Source organism: Oryctolagus cuniculus, chromosome 14 (genome assembly GCF_964237555.1).
Source record: "Oryctolagus cuniculus chromosome 14, mOryCun1.1, whole genome shotgun sequence".
Lineage (NCBI taxonomy): Eukaryota > Metazoa > Chordata > Mammalia > Lagomorpha > Leporidae > Oryctolagus > Oryctolagus cuniculus.
The window spans coordinates 70911040-70935738 of record NC_091445.1 but is presented as its reverse complement, the minus strand read 5'-3'; the positions used below and the strand labels follow the sequence as shown (position 1 = coordinate 70935738).

Below are 24699 nucleotides of genomic sequence, written 5' to 3'. Positions count from 1 at the left end.
GGGACGGTATGTGGGGGAAGCCATTGTAATCCATAAATTGTACTTTGGAAATTTATATTCATTAAATAAAAGTTAAAAAAAAATCACTCCATTGCCAATCAAATAATAATGCTTAGATACTAAGGAGTAATTTAAGATTGAGCTTTTTGAAGAATTCTCAATTTAACTATGAGGAAAGGAACTTTTTTTTTACATTCTTTGTACTGACCATTTATAAATTGAGGATTTTTCTTTTTATGAAAATCACCATGTCATCATAAAAATAGAATACTGCAGCATAGATAAATTTAATGCTAAGGGAGTTCTGCCCAATTCTGTATTCTTTGATTATAGTTGTAGATGTATAGAAATATAATTCATGGGTAAAAATTAGAGGTAAATGGATGTTTGGGTGTTGTACAATGAAAGTTTTGGCTTTCATTTGAAGTGAATTTGAATGACATAATGACAGTGCCTTTTTTGAAAACATCTTTATTCCTGCTATGTGAAACAAGAAGATTAGAACAGTTTTAAAAATGTACATCATAACTCGAATACTCAGGGAGAATTCAAAAAGGCTTGTGCCTAATTTATTTACAAACTGTCCAAAATAACATGTGATCATACATTTTATTTTTGAAGATTCATTTATTTATTTGAAAAGCAGAGTTATAGAGAGAGAGGAAGAGAAAGAGACAGAGAGAGAGAGAGAGAGAGAGAGAGAGAGAGAGAGGGATCTGCCTGCCAGTTCACTTCTCAAAAGAATGTAAATGCCAGGGCTGGGCCAGGCTGAAGCCAGGAGCCTAGAACTCCATCTGGGTCTACCACATGGGTAACCAGGGCTCAAGTACTCAGACCATTTCTCGTTGCTTTCCAAGGCACATTAGCAAGGAACCTAACTGGGAATGGAACAGCTGAGACTGGAACTGGTGCTCAGATGGGATGCTGGCTTTGCAAGTGGCAGCTTAACCACAATGCTGGCCCCAATCATGTATATTAATTAAAATTTTATAATGACATATACAGCCCTCATTAATACACAGGTGATTAACTTCACATTTAATCATTGGTAAATTGGCAGTAAGTATACTACTTTCTATGCACTTTAAGTGTAACGAAGTTTGGAAATAAGAGCTAAAACAGTGTTTTCAGATATTATTTATTTAGCAGCCCTTATCAAATAATAATTGATAGTGTATTATGATAAACTGTTTCCTAAATGTAGGTGCCATTAGATACAGGAAATTACAGAGAAATTAAGAAACAAATTTGAAGTAGGAATTAAATAAACTCCAGTTGACTTGAGAATGAGGTGAAAAAAGGAGTTCTTTGAAGGATCTGTAATTTCGGTTGACTATTGAAGTAATTATAGGATATGTAGAGGTTGAGTTTGGACATTAGGGAAAAAAAATCTCAATTGACATTCCTTGGGAAATGGCAAAGACAAGGCGTCTGAAAAGCAGAGTATTTTTGAATTTAGATGGTGCATGTACAAAACTAAATGAACTTCAAGATTATATAATTAGAACACATGTTTGAGGATTTTGAATCATTGCATTTTGTTTTGCAAAAAGAGAGTGTGGTGGACATGGATAGGTTGCAATTTAATGGGTAGGTAGAAGGAAAATTAGCAACCTGAATAATGATATAAGAACATCATCCAAGATGATAGCAATGGAACAAAAGGGAAAGTACAATATGGAAATCTTTGAAGAAATACAAGCTTGGCAAGTGGTTAAATGCCAGAGCTGAGCAGAGAGAGAAGTCAAGAATAATTATTATTCATGCTGAGTGGATGGATGAAAGCAATCATAAATAGAATTTTTTTACATTTTTATTTATTTATTTGAGTTGCAGAATTACTCTAAAATCTGTTGGTTCACTGCTCAGATGTCTGCAGTGGCTGAAACTGAGCCAGGCTGAATCCAGAAGACTGGAACTCTACCCAAGCCTTCCACATGGGTGGAAGGGGCCCAAGCACCTGGGACATCTTCTGCTGTTTTTCCAAGTGCATTAGCAGGGAGCTGGATAGGAAATGGAGCAGTGGAGACAGGAACTGGCACTATTTATATGGGATGCCAGCTTCACTGGTATATCAGCTTAAACCTGCTATGCTACACACTGGCACCACAAATAGACATTTATTTAAATATCCAGCAAATTATTTTGAGGTCATAACATTATTTGGTTTGGATTTAAACTTGTTTAGAGGATTGTTCCCTTGGGATATTCGAGCATTTGTATATTTGCATTCATTGGACATTTGCATATCCCTATTAAAGATTTGCATAATCCCATCACAAATATTAAGAACACTGATAGAGCCCTGTGGGGGCTGATGAGACCAATAGAAAGAGTCAGCAGAGAGCAGAAAAGTTAGATGGGATGCAGTAATGTAGAATGAATGTATTACTGGCATAGGAAGCAGAGTTAGAATAGAACTGAGGAAAGTAAGTTCTTTTTAATATAAAAATACAGGCGTGGAGAGTAGTAACAAAATGTGTTTGTTTGCCTGAATTGGCACAGATCTTATTACTTTCATAGGATTTGAGTCTCTACTTTATTAGCTTACTTTAAAATCACTCCATGATTAGCTAAGTGTACCACTCACCCATCTCATGTTCTCATTGGTTACATTGCTAGTTTACGGGAAAGCATGTAAATGTCTTTATGGTATAATTCAATTTTCCCATAAGATAGTATAAACTTTCCTTCCAGTAGGAACATTAATAAGGTTTTACTGTATTGAGAAACTCAGCTTATTTCTACTTCAAATTGCCAATATTTGAGTTGTCTTGATTTTCTTCTCTTTCCTTTCCCCTTCCATGTATGATAAATAAGTCTTTGTCAAATATCTCTCAAGTCATTAAAATGAATAATAGATCCAACCAAGAAACTCCTTTGCAAAGTTTAGCAGAGGCATATGTTTTATCTCAATCCCAATGTGAATACTCTTTGTGTAAGTAGTGACGTTTATAAGATGACAGTGGAGACTGAGATCACATAGATCAAAGTTCAGTTATTGGCTGCTGAAATTTAGAAAGGAGAAGTGCCATGGACTGTACAGAAGAAGGCCACATTTAAAGGGAAGACAACACATCATGTAAAAGAAAGGCATCTCAGGGGCAGGCATTTGGCTTGGAATTCTGTATTGGAATACATGATTTTGATTTATAGCTCATATAAAATATGAGCTGCTCTAGCTTCTGCTTTTTACCCGACTTCATGTTAATGCATACCCTAGGGGGCAGCAGATGGTGGTTTAAGTACTTGGTTCCCTAACACCCAAATAGGAGACCCAGATATTGAGTTCCACGCTCTGGGCTTCAGTCTTGCCCAGCCCTTTGGCTGTTACAGGCATGCAGGGAATGAATAAGCAGATGAAACCTCTCTCTCTCTCTTTCTCTCTCTCTCTCTCTCTCTCTCTCTCTCACTCTCTCCCTCTCTCTCTTTTAAATAAATAAATGTAAGTGGCAGCACCTCATTATTCTTTTTTTTTTTTTTTTTTTTTTTTTGACAGGCAGAGTGGACAGTGAGAAAGAGAGACAGAGAGAAAGGTCTTCCTTTGCCGTTGGTTCACCCTCTAATGGCTGCCGCGGCCGGCGTGCTGTGGCCAGCGCACCGCACTGATCCGATGGCAGGAGCCAGGTACTTATCCTGGTCTCCCATGGGGTGCAGGGCCCAAGCACTTGGGCCATCCTCCACTGCACTCCCTGGCCACAGCAGAGAGCTGTCCTGGAAGAGGGGCAACCGGGACAGAATCCGGCACCCCGACCAGGACTAGAACCCGGTGTGCCGCCGCTGCAAGGCAGAGGATTAGCCTAGTGAGCTGCGGCACCGACCAACCTCATATTATTCTTCAGAACATTTGTGCCCAATTATCAGACTACTAATAGTAGTCTGAATAAATTTTACATAAATTTGTAACATGATAGTGAGGACTATTTGTATAAAAAGTACATCCAGCAGAATATGTAGAATATTTACTTATTTATTTGTTTATTTACTTATAATGGTAAATGAGTTTGTATAAATGCAAGCAAAATGTATGGTTTATATCTAGAAATACAGTCCAGTTTATGTCATGAGGATGTTTCTCTGAATAAAATGTTTCTCTGAATAAACAGCTAGTGATGTTTATTAATCTCTTGGAGCACCACTAAGTTTTTTAAAGATTTGTTTATTTATTTGGAAGGCAAAGTTACATAGAGAGGGAGGAGAGAGTGCGAAAGAGCACAAGTGAGTGTGAGCGCATCAATTTACTGGTTCACTCCCCAAATGGTTGCAATGCCAGGGCTGTCCCAGGACCTGAACCAATGTCCATATGAGATGCTTGTGTTGTAGGCGGTGGCTTAACCTGCTGCACCACAATTCCAGGCCCCAAGCACCACTAATTTTAAGACCAGTGTCAGTTCAGAGAAAAACCACACTGTGACTAAAGATTTGCAAAGGAGGTCCTATGTTTCCTAGCAAAATATCAGAAGAATTTATATTTTGGGAATGCCATTTATTTATTTAAAAAAATGTTTAGTTGTTTGAAAACCAGAGTTACAGAGTGAGAGGAGGGGAGAGACAGAGAGAGATCTTCCATCTACTGGTTCACTTCCCAAATGGTTACAACAGCCAAGTCTGTTGTCAAAACCAGGAGCCTAGAACTACATCTGGTCTCCTACTTGGGTGTCAGGTGTTCAGGTATGTGGATCATCTTTTGCTGCTTTCCCAGCTGCCTTAACAAGAAACTGAATGAGAAGGGGAGTAGCTGGTACTCAATCCAGCATTTACTATGGGATGTTGGCATTGCAAGTGGGGTCTTAAGTAGCTGCACTACAAGGCTGACTCTTGTTTGTTTCTTTCAGGAGTGAATCTAAATCATGAATGGGTGGGACACGTTTATTGCATCATTTAATTTGAACTGTGGATAAAATATGAGCCGCTATATGTCCAGTGCCATGTCAGGAATTAACCAGAACACCCAGGTTACCATTTTTGTCTTTGATGTATCCCTACCTTTTATATAATGGGCCCTGCAGTCTACATTTTGCATACATTATTGCATGAAGTCCTCCTGCAGAGCGACTCTCATGGTAGTTGAAGAAAATTGAAGTTCACGGCCATTAAATATCTTGCCCCAGACCATGCAGCTAATGAGCTAGCTTTTGAAGCCTGGCTTGCCCTCAGAGTCCAGCTAGTTTTTTTTTTTTTTAATTTTAAAATTTATTTATTTATTCAAAAGGTAAAGTAAGATGGAAGGTGAGGAAGAGAAAGAAAAAGAATAAGGAGAGACAGAGAGAGCGACCTCCTTCACTGGTTCAGCCAGTGCTGGGCCAGGTCAAAACCAGGAGCCAGAAACTCCATACATGTGGGTGCCAGGGACCTAAGAATAGGGCCATCATCTGCTACTTTTCTAAGTGTTTTAGCAGGAAGCTGGATCAGAATTAGAGCAGACAGGACTTGAAGCAGCACTCTGATGGAATGCCTGTGTCACACGGGTGTGAGAGTTTAATCCACTGGGCCACAACAGCAGCCCCTGACCAGGACCATTTGCAAATACAGTCTCTGGGGCATGATGAATAGAAGTAAATGGATTTTACAGTATGTCACATCAGGTGTCTAGTCTAAGAATATGTTTCTAAACTGTTTCCTATTTAAGCTAAAGTATTCTGTTACTAATGGCTCTTTGTTTTATTATAAAAGGTTTTCTTTACCCCACTAATGTGTATTTCCATTAAAAGTTAAATTAAGGGGCTAGCATTGTAGCACATCCGGTTAAGCCAACGTCTGCATGCTGGCATCCCATATCATAAAGCCTGTTTGAATCACCAGGTGCTCTACTTCCATTCAAGCCCCCTGCTAATGTACCTGTAAAGGTAACAGAGGACGATCCAAGTACCTGGGTGCTTACCACTGATGTGGGAGACTGGGTGGAGTTCTAGGCTTCTGGCTTTGGTTTGGTTCAGCTCTAGCCATTGTGGCCATTTGGAGAGATGCTGCCTTTCAAATAAGTAAAATAAATCTTTCTTAAAAAATCAACATGTATTCTTGGCAAATGTTATCTTAGATACTGTCTACATTATGGTGGATGGTAAATAGAAAATAAGATACAGTTTTGAATTTCAATGAACTTAAATAGTAATGATGGAGAAAACAAAAACAAATTATAACAAAAGTTAAAATAAGGATGCTTAAAAGTATGTTGCTCTGAGATTTATAAAAAAATAAAATTGCGAGTAGTAAGTACAAAGCTTTTTAAGGCAGTGGAGCTACTCATATAAATACTTGTCTTATGAGGTCAGCGTTATTGCATAGTAGGTTGACTCCTCCTATGGCGTGATATCCCATGTGGGCTCCAGTTTGTGTCCCTGGTGCTTCTCTTCCAATCCAGCTCTCTGCTAATGGCCTGGGAAAGCAGCAGAAGATGGCCCAAGTGCTTGGGCTCCTGCTCCCACGTGGCAGACCTGGAGGAAGCTCCAGGCTCCTGGCTTCAGATCCACTCAGCTACAACCATTGTGCCATTTGGGAAGTGAACCAGTGGATGGAAGACTTCTCTCTGTCTCTCCCTCTTTGTCTTTAACTCCACCTCTCAAATAAATAAATAAATCTTTAAAAAAAAACTTGTAAATTTGACCAAACACATAGATTATATAAATAACATCAACAGTCAACCATTAATGTAAACTGTGGACTCTGTTGGATAATGCTGTGTCAACATAGGTTTATCAGTTTTAATAAAATGTTCCTCTGTGCTGGTGGATGTAGATATTGGAAGAAGCTATGTATATGTCAAGGTGGGGATTAGAGGAAATCTCTCTAAATCGGATACTGAATTGTACTTTGAAGCTAAAACTGCTCTATTAGATAGTTTATTAAAACAGAAAAAAATCACAAAAATGAAGAAATTCATTGCTGGAATGTATTTGAAGTATAATTATAATACTAATAAGTAGAGAAATAGGTGGAATGGAAAAATAATAATATCTCTTGTATGTGTACCTGGATATGCATGATGGAAAAACACGAGCAAATATTGTGTTGCCTGAGACATAAGATGGTGGTTATAAATTGTTGGAAGAAGGGGCTGGAAGAGAAAAGCAGGCCATATCATGGAATATCTTCAAAATCAGACCAAGTTGTTGTTACTTAAGTGAGAGTCATCTGTTGGTTTGGGTCTGGTGGGTAGAATTGATCAGAAAGAATAGAAAAGAAGCTCATGAGGACCTCTAACATGTACCGCTGACTGATCCAGCGTGATGATAATGAGAATGGAAATATGTGCTGCATAGGAAAGACAGTTTGGTACTAAAATGTGTAAGATATAGACATTTAAGAGCTAAGAGAAAAGCAGAGCCGAGGTATTCAAGAGGAACGTTCAGGACAGAATCAGGAAGAGAAATATATTGGCAATTGAGTAGGAGATTCATTCTCAGGGCTGGCGTCATGGTGTAAAGGATATAACTACCACCTGTGACACTGACATGCCCTATGGGTGCCACTTCATGTTCTGGCTGCTCCGTTTTTAATGCAGCTCCCTGTTAGTGGCCTGGAAAGTCAGCAGAGGATGGACCAAGTGTTTGTCTCTCTGCTATCCATGTCAGACCTGGACGAAACTCCTGGCTTTAACTTGGCCCAGGCCTGGCTATTGTGGCTATCTGAGGGGTGAACCAGCAGATGGAAGATCTGTCTCACTCTCTGTCCTTCGTTTTATCTGTGACTCTACCTTTCAAATAAATAAATAAATAAATGAATCTTGAGAGAGAGTCTTCATTTTGATGAGGTTAATCTTCCAGAATATATCTATTACCTAAAACACAGGAGTTATATTACACCTATAGAAGGGGTGATAACTGAGTTTTCTTAAGCTGCCTAAGAAAGGAGTTCGTGTTCACACAAGTGTTATATTAGACAAGTCACAAACAGATCTATGTTTATGTCTGTAAAATAGAGTAAATGATACTTTATAAGGAAATTAGAAAGATTGATGGAACTTCCTATTGATGTGGAGATAATGACTTCAGACCATATTAGGTACTGCCAATAAAAGGCTATGGTGTGATAAACATTATTGCTATAATAAAGAATGGATGGGCTGGCGCCGCGGCTCAATGGGCTAATCCTCCGCCTGCGGTGCTGGCACACGGGGGTCTAGTCCTGGTCGGGGTGCTGGATTCTGTCCCGGTTGCTCCTTTTCCAGTCCAGCTCTCTGCTGTGGTCTGGGAGTGCAGTGGAGGATGGCCCAGGTCCTTGGGCCCTGCACTCACGTGGGAGACCAGGAGAAGCTCCTGGCTCCTGGTTTCAGATCAGAGCGGTACGCTGGCTGCAGCGTGACGGCCGCAGTGGCCACTGGGGGGTGAACCAACGGAAAAAGGAAGACTTTTCTCTCTGTCTCTCTCTCTCACTGTCCACTCTGCCAGGCAAAAAAAAAAAAAAAAAAAAAAAAAAAAAAGAATGGATGGCATTTTTATCTGTAAGAGGTGCATAATATTAGTTTCTCTTAAAAATGCTTTTATCTTAATTACAAAAATACAAAGTTGTCTATAGAAATATTTTCCAGTGTCATTTGGGCTTCCCATGAGATTTTGTATCTTTTGGTAAGTAAGGCATTGTATGTCACTATTTATTATTAATGTAAATATTTGCATATATCAATTTATTGAAGCCTTGAAACACTCTGTATTGGGTTCCAAAAAATCTTTTTAATAATCTTTATTAAACAGCTGTTAAATTTTTTTGAATGAGGAAAGCTGTAGTGGGACTCATAAGAGGCACATTGATGAATACAATGCATGCTTAGGACCAAACAACCTTGGTGATTTATGGATAGGAGATTGGGTAGAGGTATGACCATGAGTTACATAAGATAACAGCAAGGCTTCTGGCTTGCAAATGACATATACAGTTGTTCTGTGCCCTGAGATAGGGAACATATGAGGAATAGATGTAGGAGCGGAGATTATGAGTTCAAATTTAGGCACTATGTGTGGGATGAGTGTGAGATATGCAGAGGGATAATTTTAATAAGCAGCTAATTATGAGGATCTGGAGCTTTAGAAGCCAAGAATGAACTTGAGATTAGAATCATCAGTTACAAATTGACTTTTAAAGATATGGATGAATGTAAGATATTTTCCAAAGGGCATGTGTAGAATACAGAATGAAAGGGCTGTGTATGACACCCAAGGACATAGCTGGCTTCAAGGAGAGGGCAGAGAAAGAAGCACACAGGACTCTAATAAGAGTGTTCAGAAATGAAATATCATCAGGATACATACGATTTCCTTTTTAGAGTTCAGTGATTTTTTTTCTTTCTGAAGTAGCTGTTAAAATATTTCATCTCCTCTGCCCTTAGTGTATTGAATGAAACATTTTGTGTGTCCATTTGATGAGGAGAAAAAATAGAAGACATGTTTTATTTAAATTGCTAGTTCATGGTATATGACTGATATGGGTATTTGTATTCTTGTTTACAAATATACAGGTAAGTTTTGACAGACATATGGATGATATTTTCAAAATGACCAACATTTGTCTTCTTTTACGTGGTCTTGGAGATGGAGACAAGGTGGGAGAGGGCGTATTTTTGTTCCTTCTTTTACTGCTACTTTTATCATAGAAGTCAATCATCATTAGGCATGATAATAACTTTGAATGTTTTATATATATATATATCTTATCAAAATATAGCTCAAATGATCTAAGCAGGAGAATTAACACAAAACAAAATATCTGGATTAACAGATATTTGAATCACAAAAATTTATATTAATTACAAGCAAAAGTGCCAGAAGATGATACCTATGCCTATGATACAGTAACTCGTAATTCTGGAATCTATTTCATGATTGAACAACTGTGCTAGTTGACTGCTTTTTTTCCTTTTTATAAATATATGTTGTAAGAACTATAAATAGTGTGTTAATCAGTTTACCTAAGTATAAATAGACTTTGAAAGAAGTCTGAAGAAAATAATAGTTATTTCTGATAAATTTAGTTAAGTTACACAAACTTAGAGAAAGTTTCTGATTTCCTTTCAGTTTTAATGAGTCATGATAAGGATTTTCAAAACACAGCAATCATATGTAGACTTGATATTAAATCAAATTTTAATTACATATTGGAAATATTTGTAATGTATTTAAAGTAGTTACGCAACAAAATGGTGATAATTTTTATTTTTAGGCAGATTCTAGTTTGAAGTATTGACTAGTTAGTATCTGTTCAATTGTGGTTAGTATTAGGCCAAAATTAGTTTTCTTATTTCAAACAACAGAAAAAAAAAAGATAAATCTTTTGAGTTACAGACTATTCTAGATTTAATGGTTAACTTAATCTGTAGATAAATTGGTAGTATCAAAACTCTTAAAATACTCTGTTTATTTACTATTTAAACTTGGATGATAAATACCTTTAAAGAGTCTTCCCAAAGGCAGATTTTTTTTTGCTTTTGTTTTTAAAGGTAGTGCTTCTAGACTTATATTTCTTCTTTGTATCAACTCTACATGAGGTTGCTTAATACCCCTTTAGTAGATAAATGAGGGTATGAGTGTTTTTGAGTTTCATTTCTGTGATGTATTGTATCAAGTAATTTTTTAGAATTTTCTAATCTTAATATCTTCTTAAGGACCATGTTAGTTATCAGATTTAGTTAGATCTAAGTGCATAACTAATGACACAACCATTTCTTAACTCTCATATATTTAACAGTGAATGAGTAATAGTTTTTTACTGGGGGGGGGGGAATGGGCTGGTTATTTTCTACATCTTAAAATCTGATTTTTCTTTGTTGTAGGTTTTATTGGGATTTAATAATGCTTATAATGATGGTTGGAAATCTAGTCATCATACCAGTTGGAATCACATTCTTTACAGAACAGACAACAACACCATGGATTATTTTCAATGTGGCATCAGATACAGTTTTTCTATTGGACTTGATCATGAATTTTAGGACTGGGACTGTCAATGAAGACAGTTCTGAAATCATCCTGGACCCTAAAGTAATCAAGATGAATTATTTAAAAAGCTGGTTTGTGGTTGACTTCATCTCATCAATCCCAGTGGATTATATCTTTCTTATTGTAGAAAAAGGAATGGATTCAGAAGTTTACAAGACAGCCAGGGCACTTCGCATTGTGAGGTTTACAAAAATTCTCAGTCTCTTGCGTTTATTACGACTTTCAAGATTAATTAGATACATACATCAGTGGGAAGAGGTAAGACACATCTTTTCCTTTTTTTAATGCCAGTATATGATTGTTCATTATGACTGTTTTAAAGTGAACTATGCTGTGTGTGATGAGTTATATGAGATTTAAGAAGAAAAATTTCTTTGACTGCTGTTCCTTGTAAGTAAATGATACATTTGTATATTCAGAAGACTTGATCAATACTGGATTTGAATCAGCTGAAAAAAATCAGTAGTTATAAAACAATTGTTTTATGCCTATTTGGCACATTTTGAACAAATCACTTTAAAAAACACATTTTTAGATCCTAATCAATACAACCTCTCTTCCACCTTGGGATTTCTTTTCTTTTCTTTTTTTTTTTTTTCTTAACTAAGATGAATACATAAAATGCCATCATTGGCAAAAATGTGTAGGGTCTGATTGCTAATCTAGTGCACCATTATGAGTTAGTGTGGTAATGTTTCTTCTAAAATTGAAATTTCAGTGAATTTATGTTGGAATAAAACATGGTTTCTTTGAGTGTTTCTGTGTTGGGTATGTAAAGATTTGTATTTTATTTAGTATAGTCTTTGGCCCATTGCTATACCTTGCCTGTAGTAGTTAATTACTATACTTTCTATCAGTTCATTTCATAATAATTAAAAGCATCACATGCAGGAAGGGAATTATTACACAAATAGTCAAGTGAAGAGTGGGGTGAATCTGGCCAATCTAGCCCATATTTTGTTGAACAGGGCATCTGTAGTCCTTAGGCGGTAAGTGGATCTTGAAAGGGTTCAGCTAATTGGGATTTCAAAAGATCTTAATAAGGTGTACTATACTAACCTCTTAGACTTTCTTTTCTTTCTGTTTATCTTTTTGTATTAATTGTAACCTGTGTTTTATTGTCTTCATAAAAATGAGAGTCACATATACTCCAGAATGCCTATGCCAGCACTTATGAAAGCAATATACTGGCTATGGATTGTTGCTTTCTTCTCTGCAGATATGCTTTTTGGCATTTTTAAGATGAATTATGCTTTTAAATAAGTTAAAAAATGAAAATTGTTTTCCTCCTGTGAGACTTGAGCAGTGTTTTTGTGTGTGCTTGTCAGTTGCACTTGGTTCACAGCATTTCAGGCAGTGACATACAATAACAAAACACTGATGAAGAAGCATAAAAATGGATTCTTCTTAAAATATGGATGCAGAATATATTTAAAACCAAATGAAGTAGATTTGCAAAGCTGGATTCAATTTTTGCAAATCCCATCTAACAGAATAAATATTGGGATCTCAAAACTGTTTTTTTAACTAATTTTAGATTAATATCAAACCAACATGATTCTGGATAATAACAGATAGTGTTAGTGATAGCTTATTATTTGTAAAGTAAAAGATTTGATCCTTTATATGGATTTTCTCACTGAATGTTACTAACAACCCAATTAAACAAAATTGTTTCACATTTTGCATATGAAGACAATTAAATACATTAAGGTACCTGGCTCTGATTCCCACAGTTCTTAAGAGATAATCTGTGATTCCACCTATTGTGAGATGGCTCTAGAGCCCATGTTGTTAACTATAAAACTCTATAGGTTTTCTCTATAACATGTTGTCTTTTTACTATAAGTATCTTTATACTCTGCCATTTTATAGGTTATGCAAGAAATTGTAGAAAACTCTCTTATCTCAGACTGTGGTCCATGTAAAAAGAATCAAAGTTAACTCTTAAAATAAGGCCACAAAAATACTTTAAATAGCCTGCAAGAGAAAAGTCACTGATATAAATACCAGTCAATTAAAAATACAGTAGGCAATGTGACTATTTTTAATGTCTTGTAGTTTTAACCCAGTTCCCCTAGAGAATGGCAGCAGGATGAACAGATGGCATCCTATCAGATAAAATGGCAGGGCATGCAGTCCTAGAAGAGGACACTCTTTTAACACTAATGTCCTTTGGTTCCTGGCAGTGGTCATGGACACCTAGATCTGTGCAAAATGATGGTGTTTTGCAGATGCTATAATATAATTCAGGAGAATCAACTCACTGGTATCCTTAATGTAAAATGTAATTTAATATGCACTCACAGACATTTGGTATCCATGCACATTCAGGAGAGAGTTGTGAGTTGGCAAGATATTTGTCATAAATAAAAGATCTTGGGTATAAATGAACCACAAGCTCATTTAGGTGAGAAATGGTTTCTTGATTATATGATACACATATATAATATCATGTAACATGGATATTTAATGTATATTGATGATACTGTTAAACAGGGAAGAAATAAAAGCATATTCCAGAAATAATACAAATTCATTATTCCATGTACATGATTCAAACCATAATCACAAAGAAACTTGAATGATTCCCAAACTGGCAAATCTTCCTGACTTTTATAAATGCCACTAGGATGTGTTTACAAGTAGAAATACAACAAATAAATCAGAAGTAGCTCAGTGAGCTTTTGGAATAAAACTGCAAAGGAAGATGTGAGTTCACCCACATGTCTTTGAGTTCTGAGTGTTTTAGTACCAAGCTGGCTAGTGCTAAATTCAGCAAATTTGGGGAAGTAATGTGTGAAGTCTGGAAGCTGCCAGTGTTCTAAATGAATCATTCCCAAGGAAAGTGGCTGCCTTCTACAGGAAACTGCTTCCATCTTCATCCATCCTCAACAATAGATTTTTGGTGGAGGAGGGGGAGGGAGTGGTATGAATTAGTTCAACTGAAAAATAAAAAGTCCTGAAGCCAGATAAATTGGGAAAATACTATTAATGAAATACAGAAAATTTAAAATTTAGCCTTTGTATCATTTCTAAAGGTAAGTATAATTGCAAATACAAGAGGAAGCAACTGATTTGAACAACACTATCTAAATTATTTTTGTTAAGAAGATAGGAGAGAGGTTGTTTTCATGAGCCTACTATAAGATCAATGCAAAAGCAGAGTTATCTCACACTGCACTAAAATTTTATATATATATGTATGTGTATATATATAGATACACATACATATATATATATATAACCAGGTAAGATGAAAGTCAGCAACAGTTTGGATAAATAAGATCAGAATAATGTTTTCCAGTAATTTTCAGAAAATTGAGGTGGATCTTTCGCACTATTGTATTTTGGTGAAAAAAATTCGCTTAATTTAATGTTGTTGTTGTATATCAAGTAGCTGGTGATCTAAGCCAGACTGCTATTTTGTAACCTATCACAAGGAAACCAATTCTGTATGATCCTCCTAAAAGAGACATATGGTGAGGAAATCACCGGAAATTAAATGGAATATTATTAACAATTTGTGAGAATCACAAGCCACTGAAGAGATTAAGAGTAGATTAAAGAGCTTAGTAAATGGGAGATTATTTGGTTTGTAAGAGTGAAGAATTCTAGGAACCTCAGATGCCACAGCTGCTGATCTAAATCATTTTATCAAAGGGAGATGACCCTTGAAACTTTTGGGATTTAGGAAATGTTAATTAAAAAAAACACTCTGTTATGATTATTTGTAGGTTTCAGTGCCATAAATAAAGTATAAATTCTTCATGGATAAGGTTAGAAAATTGCAGGAAATCATATTTAATAACTATAACTTTGCAGTACATAAACATTATTTCTCATTTTCTGTATCTCTGACTTCCCTTGTGTAGATTTTAGACAGACAACAATTAACTAAATACAGGAAAGAGGGCTTGTGGCTTGATCTTCTTGTGTCTGTAGCAATTTTAGATGAAAAATGTGTGTGGAATCTACAATGCTCTTCTAGCAATTAATATTTGAGTTTTGTATTGACTGAGGGATAGATACGTGTACCCAAATTATGTTTAACAACAAAGCTTTAATAAGGAAATGTTTTCCATGGGGGACTGCTGCAGAGTTCAGTTTCTCTCTTTGGTTAATTATAACATTCTAATTGGTTTACAGTAGAGGCTAATTCATGCTATGAATTATCTATAATTATCAATACATATTCTAACCACTTTCCTTTTTAGGAAAGCACATAGAATTCTAAGACTTGCCATAGGCGACATCAGTGTTTTTCTAAGTCTGACCTGTGTTAGAACTTAGAGTGGCTTCCTAGTGCCTATCACATCAAATCTATGTTTCTTTTCTGTGCCTTCAAGGCTCTCCAGCACACTCTTCCCCGGTTTCACAATTGTCACTTCATATTTGCATCCAACAGTTCATTTCTGTTTTTTAATTTTATGTTGCTTCTTGCAGAGAATTATTCTTTATGCTTCTATAATTTGGCCTGTGCTGTACCTCAGATTTGGAAACTCATTTTTTTCTATCATTCCTTTAAAAATCAGACTCAAACTTATCTCCACGAAATATGCTACATTGGTTGACTTTGCTATAATAGTAAAAAATCTGTATACTGAAAAATTTTGTCTACTTGGCATACATTTGTTTATGATGCTTAGTAGCATGCATTTTCCTTTCATTTTACTGGGTATAAATATCTCTAGGAAAGAATTAATGTCAAATTTTGGTATTGAATTTCCTTGTATCCTAATATAGGCTTATAAATGAGGTATATAATCAGAGCATGCCTATCTACTAACTAAACGACAGTCCTGGCAGTTCTCTGTATTCAAAATCCGTCAGCTGGGGTTTGCACTATGGCGTAGCAGGTAAAGCTGCTGCCTGCAGAGACGGCATCCCATGTGGGTGCCAGTTCTGGGTGCTACACTTCCGGTACAGCTCGCTACTAATGAGGCTGGGAAATTTGTGGAGGATGGCTCAAGTCCCTGGGCCCCTGTGCTCACATGGGAGACCCAGAAGCAGCTCCTGGCTCCTTGCTTCTAATCAGCTCAGCTCTGTCGCAGCCCTTTGGGTAGTGAACCTATGGATGGAAGATTGGTAGATCTGTCTCTCTCTCTTTCTCTCTCTCTCTCTGCTCTCTTTGTCTCTGCCTTTCCATAACTCTACCTTTCAAATAAACAAATAAATATTTTAAAAATCCATTCACTAATTATTAGGGAATATTTATTCTTCACTCTCAAACACTCACTGAGTAGTCTCTGTGCAGATGCTGCATATAATAACACAAAGCGTCTGTAAGTTTTGTAGGAAAGAAAAACTTGAGCATATGTAAAAGTGGGAGTGAACAATGCAGTTTATTTTGCATGAGAAGAAATCTTCAAAGATACTTGAACTGAGTTTTAAAGCTGCAGTCTGAAGTTTCAAGATAATAAATGGGCCAGGCAGAGGAGTGTATCTCAATGAGACAAGAGGTGCTAGCAGCCTAACACAGTAGGTGTCCACATCCAGGGTGATTTTGTCACTGTATTACAGAATTTGTGCTAATGATAGGCTTCCTCAAGAAAGTGTTACTGAAACATGTTGGTAGATTTATATTTTAGAGTGGTGCCAAGTGAATGGGATTGTAAGTTACTATGGATAGAGCTGTAAGACCAGTAAAAGGAGATACTTAGCACTTGTTTACATTTTTCTTTGTGTACAGTTAGTGTCAAGCAGGATATATGGTTTATGTTTACCAAGTACTCTTACTCTTGAAATGTTTGTTTCAATTTATAAAATATGATAAAACTTTCCACGAAGTCTATTTTGAAGTGTTTCATAATTTAAATGTCAGTTATTTTGGAAACTTTGATGTTTCTGGTGGTGTGGAATGACTCTTACACTAAAAGTGTGTGGGTGTTTATTCCAACTGTGTCTTTATTTTCTATCTAATCTAGGGAGAATCACATAAAGTGACTTATTTATGCCTACAAACAATAGAACAGTTATAAAGTAGAAATGAAATGAGGTGTATGGAAATTATTTGGAGGACTTAACTTGATATGTGTCTATAGTATTTATAAATGTAGTATTCATGATGACATCTTTCTCATATTAGTACTTGTGCCAGCACAAATATTCTTACACCTGTGTGAATTGCTTGGTGTTTGCTACAGGCAAATATTAATTCTGCTGAAGACCACTAGATGTCCTCTATTGGTTATATTACTTCAGGGTTCTATACACTAAAATACCAAAACTGTCTTTTTAGAAAGGACTCATTTACATTCTTTTAGAATCAGCTAATTGCTTGGCTAATATGGTTCTAGAAAAAAAAGATGACTATGCATTTTAATATTCTTAAAAATTATTTCTGTCTGTGTTTTCCTCTCCGATAAACCCATGGGTTAGTTACAAATTCATTCTCTAAAGAATACTTTCTGTTTTGAGAGAATTGTTTTCAGTGTTATTTGAATGTGGTATTTTAACAGACACTCTGAAATTTGAAGGTATGATGTGATCAATTATATTTGGATATAAAAAGTTGTTATGTGAAGACAATTAAGAAAAGAATAATAGGATGTTAGGCATATATATGATTTCTATATATAAGCTTTCAATATATAAGATTTCTACAGAAAGTTTGGAGAAAATATAGTTAAAAGATAAGCTTATTTTGGTGCAAACATTTTTGAAGTCTATGCATACATTTTTACAATATACGTTTCCCACAAAGTTTTTGAAGACCCTGCATGTGTGTGTTAGAGGTAAGAGACTTTATTTATTTATTTTTTCTGACAGGCAGAGTGGACAGTGAGAGAGAGAGAGAGAGAGAGAGAGAGGGAAAGGTCTTCCTTTACCATTGGTTCACCCTCCAATGGCGGCTGCGGTCGGCGTGCTGCGGCCTGCGCACCGCGCTGATCCAAAGCCAGGAGCCAGGTGCTTCTCCTGGTCTCCCAGGACTTGGGTCATCCTCCACTGCACTCCCGGGCCATAGCAGAGAGCTGGCCTGGAAGAGGGGCAACCGGGACAGAATCCGGCACCCTGACCGGGACTAGAACCGGGGTGCTGGCGCCGCAGGCGGAAGATTAGCCTAGTGAGCCGTGGCGCCTGCCAGAGACTTCATTTTAATTGCTATTGATCAAGGTCCTGTAGCTGAGCTATATAAGCCCAGTACTTTTTTAAAAATTATTATTAAACAGAGTTATAGACAGTGAGAGAGATACAGAGAAAAACGTCTTCCTTCCGTTGGTTCACTCCCCTAATGGCTACCATGACTGGCGCGCTGTGCTGATCTGAAGCCAGGAGCCGGGTTCTTCTTCCTGGTCTCCCATGTAGGTGCAGGGACCCGAGTACTTCGGCCATCCTCCGCTGCCCTTCCAGGCACAGCAGAGAGCTGGACTGGAAGAGAAGCAACCGGGACTAGTACCCGGTGCCACAACCGGGACTGGAACCCGGGGTGCCGGCACCACAAGCAGAGGATTAGCCAAGTGAGCCAGGGCGCCGGCCCCTAAGCCCGGTACTTCAGACATGGAAATTTCAGTTTAATGTCAATATAAGCTCCAATTTGAAATGTTTGGGCCTTCAATTTTAAGATTGAATCATTAAACTTTTGTGCTTCAATCTGTTTTCTTGTTTTCAAGTTTTTCTATACCTTGCCTGCTATCTGTAGAAAATAAACAAATTCATATCCAGAGTTTTAAAAATTGTCACACTGGTGCCTCAATATCCACATGACTAATTGACATCTGCATAAGGACATCTCATGAGCTCTTCAAACTCAGCATGTTCAGTTTACTTCAATTCCCTGTTTCTCTTAATATCTATTGCTCAAATCAGAAATTGAAGGAATATCATTGGCTTCTTCTCTTTCAATCTTCAAAACTAATAATAGCCAAATTCTAATTCTACTTCTTGAATGTGGTTTGAATCTTTTCAGACTTTCACTTCATCCTCATATCATCATCACCTTTATTCAAAAAATCTTCACTTGTTTCTCATTTAAATTTCTAGAATAAACCCATAATTGGATATTATTACTGATTCATCCTTTCTTGTCTGCTCAGCCACCCAACAGTGGTATTTTTAATAATAAACATTACTATATCACTCACCTGTCTAAAATATTTCTGTAACTTTTCATTATCATTAGGCTTAAGTACAATATCAAAGCCCTTTGATTTTGGACAAAGTCTGTCACTTGAGCTTAGCAAACTCATTGTTCTAACCTCTTTAGTTGGTCAAATACACCTTTTTAAATTCTTCACCAGCACTAAATTGTCTATCATATTTTAACTTAAGCATTACTTCTTTGTGATGGAGATAACTAGTCTCAGACAAATAGATCTGACACTAACTTTGGATCTGACACAAACTTTTACAACTTCTCTTGAATTATGAATTTCTAAAGGTGAGTTAAACTCCAGGAGAGGCTGCTTTCCTCTATAGTGTTTGGGAAATAATGAGCCACAGAAATACTCAGTGAATGAATTAAATTATGCCCTCGAGGAGGTTTTAATTCAATAGAAGAGGTAAGCAAGACAACAGACAAGTAAAACAACAGAGCGTCTTGAATCTCATATTAGAAACATTTATGGTATAGACAAAAAGAGAAACATTGCACATGAGTATGTGGTAGAAAAAAGAAGAGTGTTTATATACAATACATACTAAATGTGTCCACTTTCAAAAGTAAGTGTGAAAAGATATGTCTTTCTAAGTCAAAAAGCATGGGAAATATTGTCAGGAAATTCAGGAATCACATAAAAATTAATCATTGATAGAATGAACAAAATCATTTTTTCTGCCCAATATCATAGAATTGTTTTGAGTTTTAAATTAGACGTTATTGTTGAACATACTTTTATAGAAATTCAAGCTATTATTCTAAATGTTTCTACCAATTTAAAATGTGAAAATCTGAAAAGAAAACTCAACTTTAGCCTTTTATTTTAGTTACTGCCCTTTAAAATACTGGAAGCACTATTACTGTTTATATGAATTACTTCTTCCCAACTGTAGGAATCAAGCAGCAAATGAATCAGTCAGATTTAGGAAAAAATATATTCAGACTTTATATTTATCTGAAGTTTCTTGTCAGTTTCTTAGTTTTCCCTTTAATTGTGCTTGCAGACAAAATATTTATGCTCATGCATGTGCTGTTTGAATTAAAGTTGTAAGTGTCATTGGCTCATGAATATTGGAAACACAATTTGTGATGTGCTTCTTGTTCAAACTTGAAATTCTAGTTCAACCACCAGAATGGTTTTTAATGAACATGTGTTACTTTAATTATCCAAGTGATTATCTGTTGAACGGGTCATTGCAGTTGGTCTTGTATATAGTGCATCTGTCTATAAACAAGAACAGTGTAATAAGACATGCATACATTGGAAAATGACATAGTGATTCCTAGGAATGTTTTATTCTTACAAATAATGAAGCAAAATTAAACTCATCTCTGAAGGAAATGTTAAATAAGGTTATCTAATCACAAAGGGAAATGTGTGCCTTTTTATTGCCAGTTTCCAACAAATCAGTCTTTCACTTTAGTCTGAGATAATGTCAAAGGAATTTTCATTGTTTTGAAATACTTTAGAAAATAAGATTATGCCAGCATTATTTCAAAAGAAACTATTGATTCCTATTTAATTGGGCAAAAAATATTATTTTAAATATATCAGAAATTGTCACAGAAAGTCAGCTTTATGAGGCATTATAATTGTGTTATGAAAGCTGAAGAATGAATAAAATTAGAAACATTCAATTGCACTGGGTAATGGCTGAGCAAGACCTACTTTGACTTCTGTTTCTGTCTTGCTGATGTATGCACTTTAGATTGTGTATTAGAGGAGTCGTGTCTTAGTGTGAAAAGGAAATACATTTGGTTGGTTATATAATTCTGGTGGCTATTTTTGAGTTAAATCTACCATTTAGGCCATTTTTTTTTATAAAACAGCTAAAGTCTTTTTCTTATTAGATCTTAAAAAACAAAAGTAGACATTGAACATAGATTCTCTAGACTAGTTGCAGGGCTCCTGATAATTTAAAGTTGTTAACGAAGGAATAGTAGCTATTTTGAGATAATCATATCTAAATCAGAAATGCTGAAATCAAAAAGGATTTTCAAATGAGATTTGTTAAGATAATGCTATTTCTATTTTAGAAATTTGAGTTGCGTGAACATACAAAACAAGGGAGTCCAGAACTCTGGAATGAGAAAAAGCATTACAAGTATAAGTCACTCCCAGATACTGTTTTCATTTTGAAATTGTGAATGGTGGCTTCTACTTGGCTTATATAATTGTTTTAATAATTAAAGGGAAAATTCAGATGAAAGTGTTTTGCAAATTTTAAAATCGAAAGTTTGAAGAGTATATTAGTGTGAGATGCACTTATCCTATCAAATGAATTCATCAGTTCTTTCACATAATCTATGAAAAATAAAATTTTCTGCATTTTTAATATCTAGATTGCACTGGAGAGTAAAGAATAGAATTTGGATTATGGTAGCATGTCCTTTGGAAATTTAGAATCCAGGATTACCTAAGAGTGCCTGATATTAACGGTTGGAGAATCAACTAACTTTATGGGGATGACAGTTTCTTGTGTTGGAAGTAATTCTTTATTTTGTGAAAATACTCATTTCTATGATATTAAGAAGGAACTATATTCAGAACAACTCCTTCCAGTTGACTGGCAGTGCATCACAAGCATTTGAATTCACAGGTTTTAATAATACTGTACAATTAAAACGCTTTCCAATTTTTTAGTGTTCTGAAATTCAGAGAAGTGTAGTTTTAGAAAATTTTTAATCTGATTGAAGAATACTTTTGCATCTTCCCCCTGTGTATATTTATTGTCAGAGCAAAATAATTTTGTAATAACAATAATTGCCAAAGAATGCTAATAAGACATATTGAGGAGGAGTTAGTTTCTAGGTTTGTGATATTTGAGTCTCACATAAATTACTGACTTTAGAATAATATTATAACCTGTATAGATTCTGACGTGGTGTATGTATTCAGTATCCTGACTGAAAGGCCAGGTTATGAGTAATGGATTCTTGAAGTTCTTTTTTTTTTTTAAACTTTTATTTAATGAATATAAATTTCCAAAGTACAGCTTATGGATTACAATGGCTTCCCCCCCATAACGTCCCTCCTATCCGCAACCCTCCCCTTTCCCACTCCCTCTCCCCTTCCATTCACATCAAAATTCATTTTCGTTTCTCTTTATATACAGAAGATCAGTTTAGCATACATTAAGTAAAGATTTCAACAGTTTGCTCCCACACAGAAACATAAAGTGAAAAATACTGTTTGAGTACTAGTTATAGCATTAAATCTCAATGTACAGCACACTAATTCTTGAAGTTCTAATGACTGATTTTCTGCTTCCAAACTTTTCTTGGGAATTAAGACATTAATGAACAAAATGGTTCCTTGGGGAATGATTTACTAACATTCTAAGACTTTCTCAGCTTAATGAGTAGTCTATAAAATTTTATATATACTTGAAACCATTAATGGATAACACTTATGCAGGCTATTATTAAGAGTAATTCTTGCTACAGAAGGATTGGTAATAAATATGTGTGTCACAATCAGAGAGCATGCATTTGTATGAATTTGTATGAGAGGGATGTGTAACCTGGATGTGGGCATTTTAGATGGGCTGGCAGAGGAGGCAGGAGGACCTCAGCAAGTCCCCCCACCAAAAAAAAAAAAAAAAATCACAGTTTTGGTGACTTTTGTGGTGCCAAGTTATCAATATTTATCTGATGTCAAAGACAAAATTTAATTATGTTTAGGTGTTGAGAATTTTACAAATAAAATTCCACCTCTCTTTCCTTTTAGATGTATAATTTTTCAGACATTCTAAAAGTTTCCAGTGACTTGATTTTAGATTATTCTTATGACTTCAGATGAAAAAAGTTTTCGGTAGGCACTCATTCCAGTAAAATACTACCACTATTGAAAGTATTCTGGGGGCTGGCGCTGTGGCATAGTGGGTGAAGCCAAAGTGCTGGCATCCTGTATGGGTGCTGGTTCGAGTACCAGCTGCTCCAATTCTGATCCGGCTCTCTGCTATGGCCTGGGGAAGCAGTAGAAGACGGCCCGAGTGCTTGGGTCCCTGCACTCCTGTGGGAGACCGGGAAGAAGCTCCTGGCTCCTGGCTTCGGATCTGAGTAGCTCTGGCTGTTACGGGAGTGAAACAATGGATAGAAGACTTTCTCTCTCTCTGCCTCTACCTCTCTCTAACTCTGCCTTTCAAAAAATTAAAATTATTTAAAAAAATATTTTAAAAGAAGTTCATGGGAAATGGAACTTACAGAAAAGTTTCTTAAAAGATAAAATATTCTCTTTACTATCACATTTCTTAAATGTGTGATTTTATAGAACCAGCTAAACATTGTATATGCAATTATATACCAACAAACTGAATAAAAATAAGACAACAGGTGATATGTTGACTCCTCATGTGAATCTCATATCTTTATTTTATTATCAAATGTAATGTTTAATCAGTCATATAAGGTATAGAGCTATATTATCTGAATCCAAAGATAGGTAAAAAACAACCACTGAGAAAGGGATCTTGTATTTTATGGAGGAGTTGGAAAAGGAAATAAATCATCACAGATGTGAATTCCTATCTAGTTTAAATTGTTGAAAGAGTTAAAGAATAATTCTATAGCTGTATCTCAATTCAGTTGAGAAGATTTCATTGATTCACAGTCTTGTAGTAGAGTAGGAGTAGTAGGGAGTAGTGGTGTTTGGGCCAGATGATTACCATACTTGATTAGTCAGTTGAAACCAAAAAAAAGGCCATTAATGCCAGCTTTATTAAAATCTGAGATTTTCTGAGTTTTACAAACAAAAGAAACACATTTAAATAATATTAGTTTTGGGGTGGGTATTATGGCACAGTGAATTAAACCTCTGCTTGGGATGCCCGCATCCCCTGTTGGAGTGCCAGGAAGTGAGTCGTGCCACTGTTTTTAATCAGTTACCTACTGATGCATGCCTTAGAAGATGGCAGGATGCCATGTCGGCGCAAGGACCCAAGCACTTGGGCCATCTTCTGCTGCTTTCTTAGGTGTATCATCAGGGAGCTGGATCAGAAGTGGAGCAGTGGGGACATGAACTGACGCCCATACAGGAGGCTGGCATCATAGGTGGCAGCTTTACCCCCTACACCACAATGTCAGCCCTAATAGGAAGTTCTTATATCCTATTTTATAAATAAAGTAAATATTTTCTACTTAAAGAATACAGATCGTGTTCAGAAAGTTCATAAAAAATGCAAAGTATCTTTTAATTTCATTTTCCATGGCAGATGATGGCTCAAATACTTGGGTCCTTGCCACTCACATGACTGAAATACTGGAGTTTCTATTTCCTGGCTTTGATCTGGCCCAGCTCTGGCTGCTACAGGCATTTGGAGAGGGAATCAGAGGATAGAACCAATCTCTCTCTCTCAATCTCTCTCTCTGTCTGTCTCCCTTATCTCTCCTTCCTTTCAAATAAATGAAAATAGACTCAAAGTATTAAGTTTTTTTGAGATTTAAAAGTGACTTTCTCATACTAGACTTTGGACATTTACTTGGTTCAAATCATACAAATTTATGAGATCTCTAACTGTTGAAAGTTTTTTTTTTTTTTTAGAAGAAAGAACAGTATGTTTTTAGATAGTCTTAAAAACTCTGCCATTAGAGTATTTAACAAAAATAAGAGCAATTCCCCTTCACATCCTTGTCTGTCTCTCTCTCCTATTAATGGACACTTTCTGATTTTAA

General features: G+C 36.0%; 1 protein-coding gene across 3 annotated transcripts in view; it reads left to right on the top strand.

The window, feature by feature from the left end:
• Nucleotides 1–24699, top strand: part of HCN1 (hyperpolarization activated cyclic nucleotide gated potassium channel 1) — a 413751-nt gene that overhangs the window by 45991 nt on the left and 343061 nt on the right. For all 3 annotated transcript variants that reach the window (XM_051853385.2, XM_008262038.4, NM_001082063.1), the window contains 1 exon segment: nt 10763–11186. In XM_051853385.2, the coding sequence (XP_051709345.1) occupies nt 10763–11186 (424 nt within the window).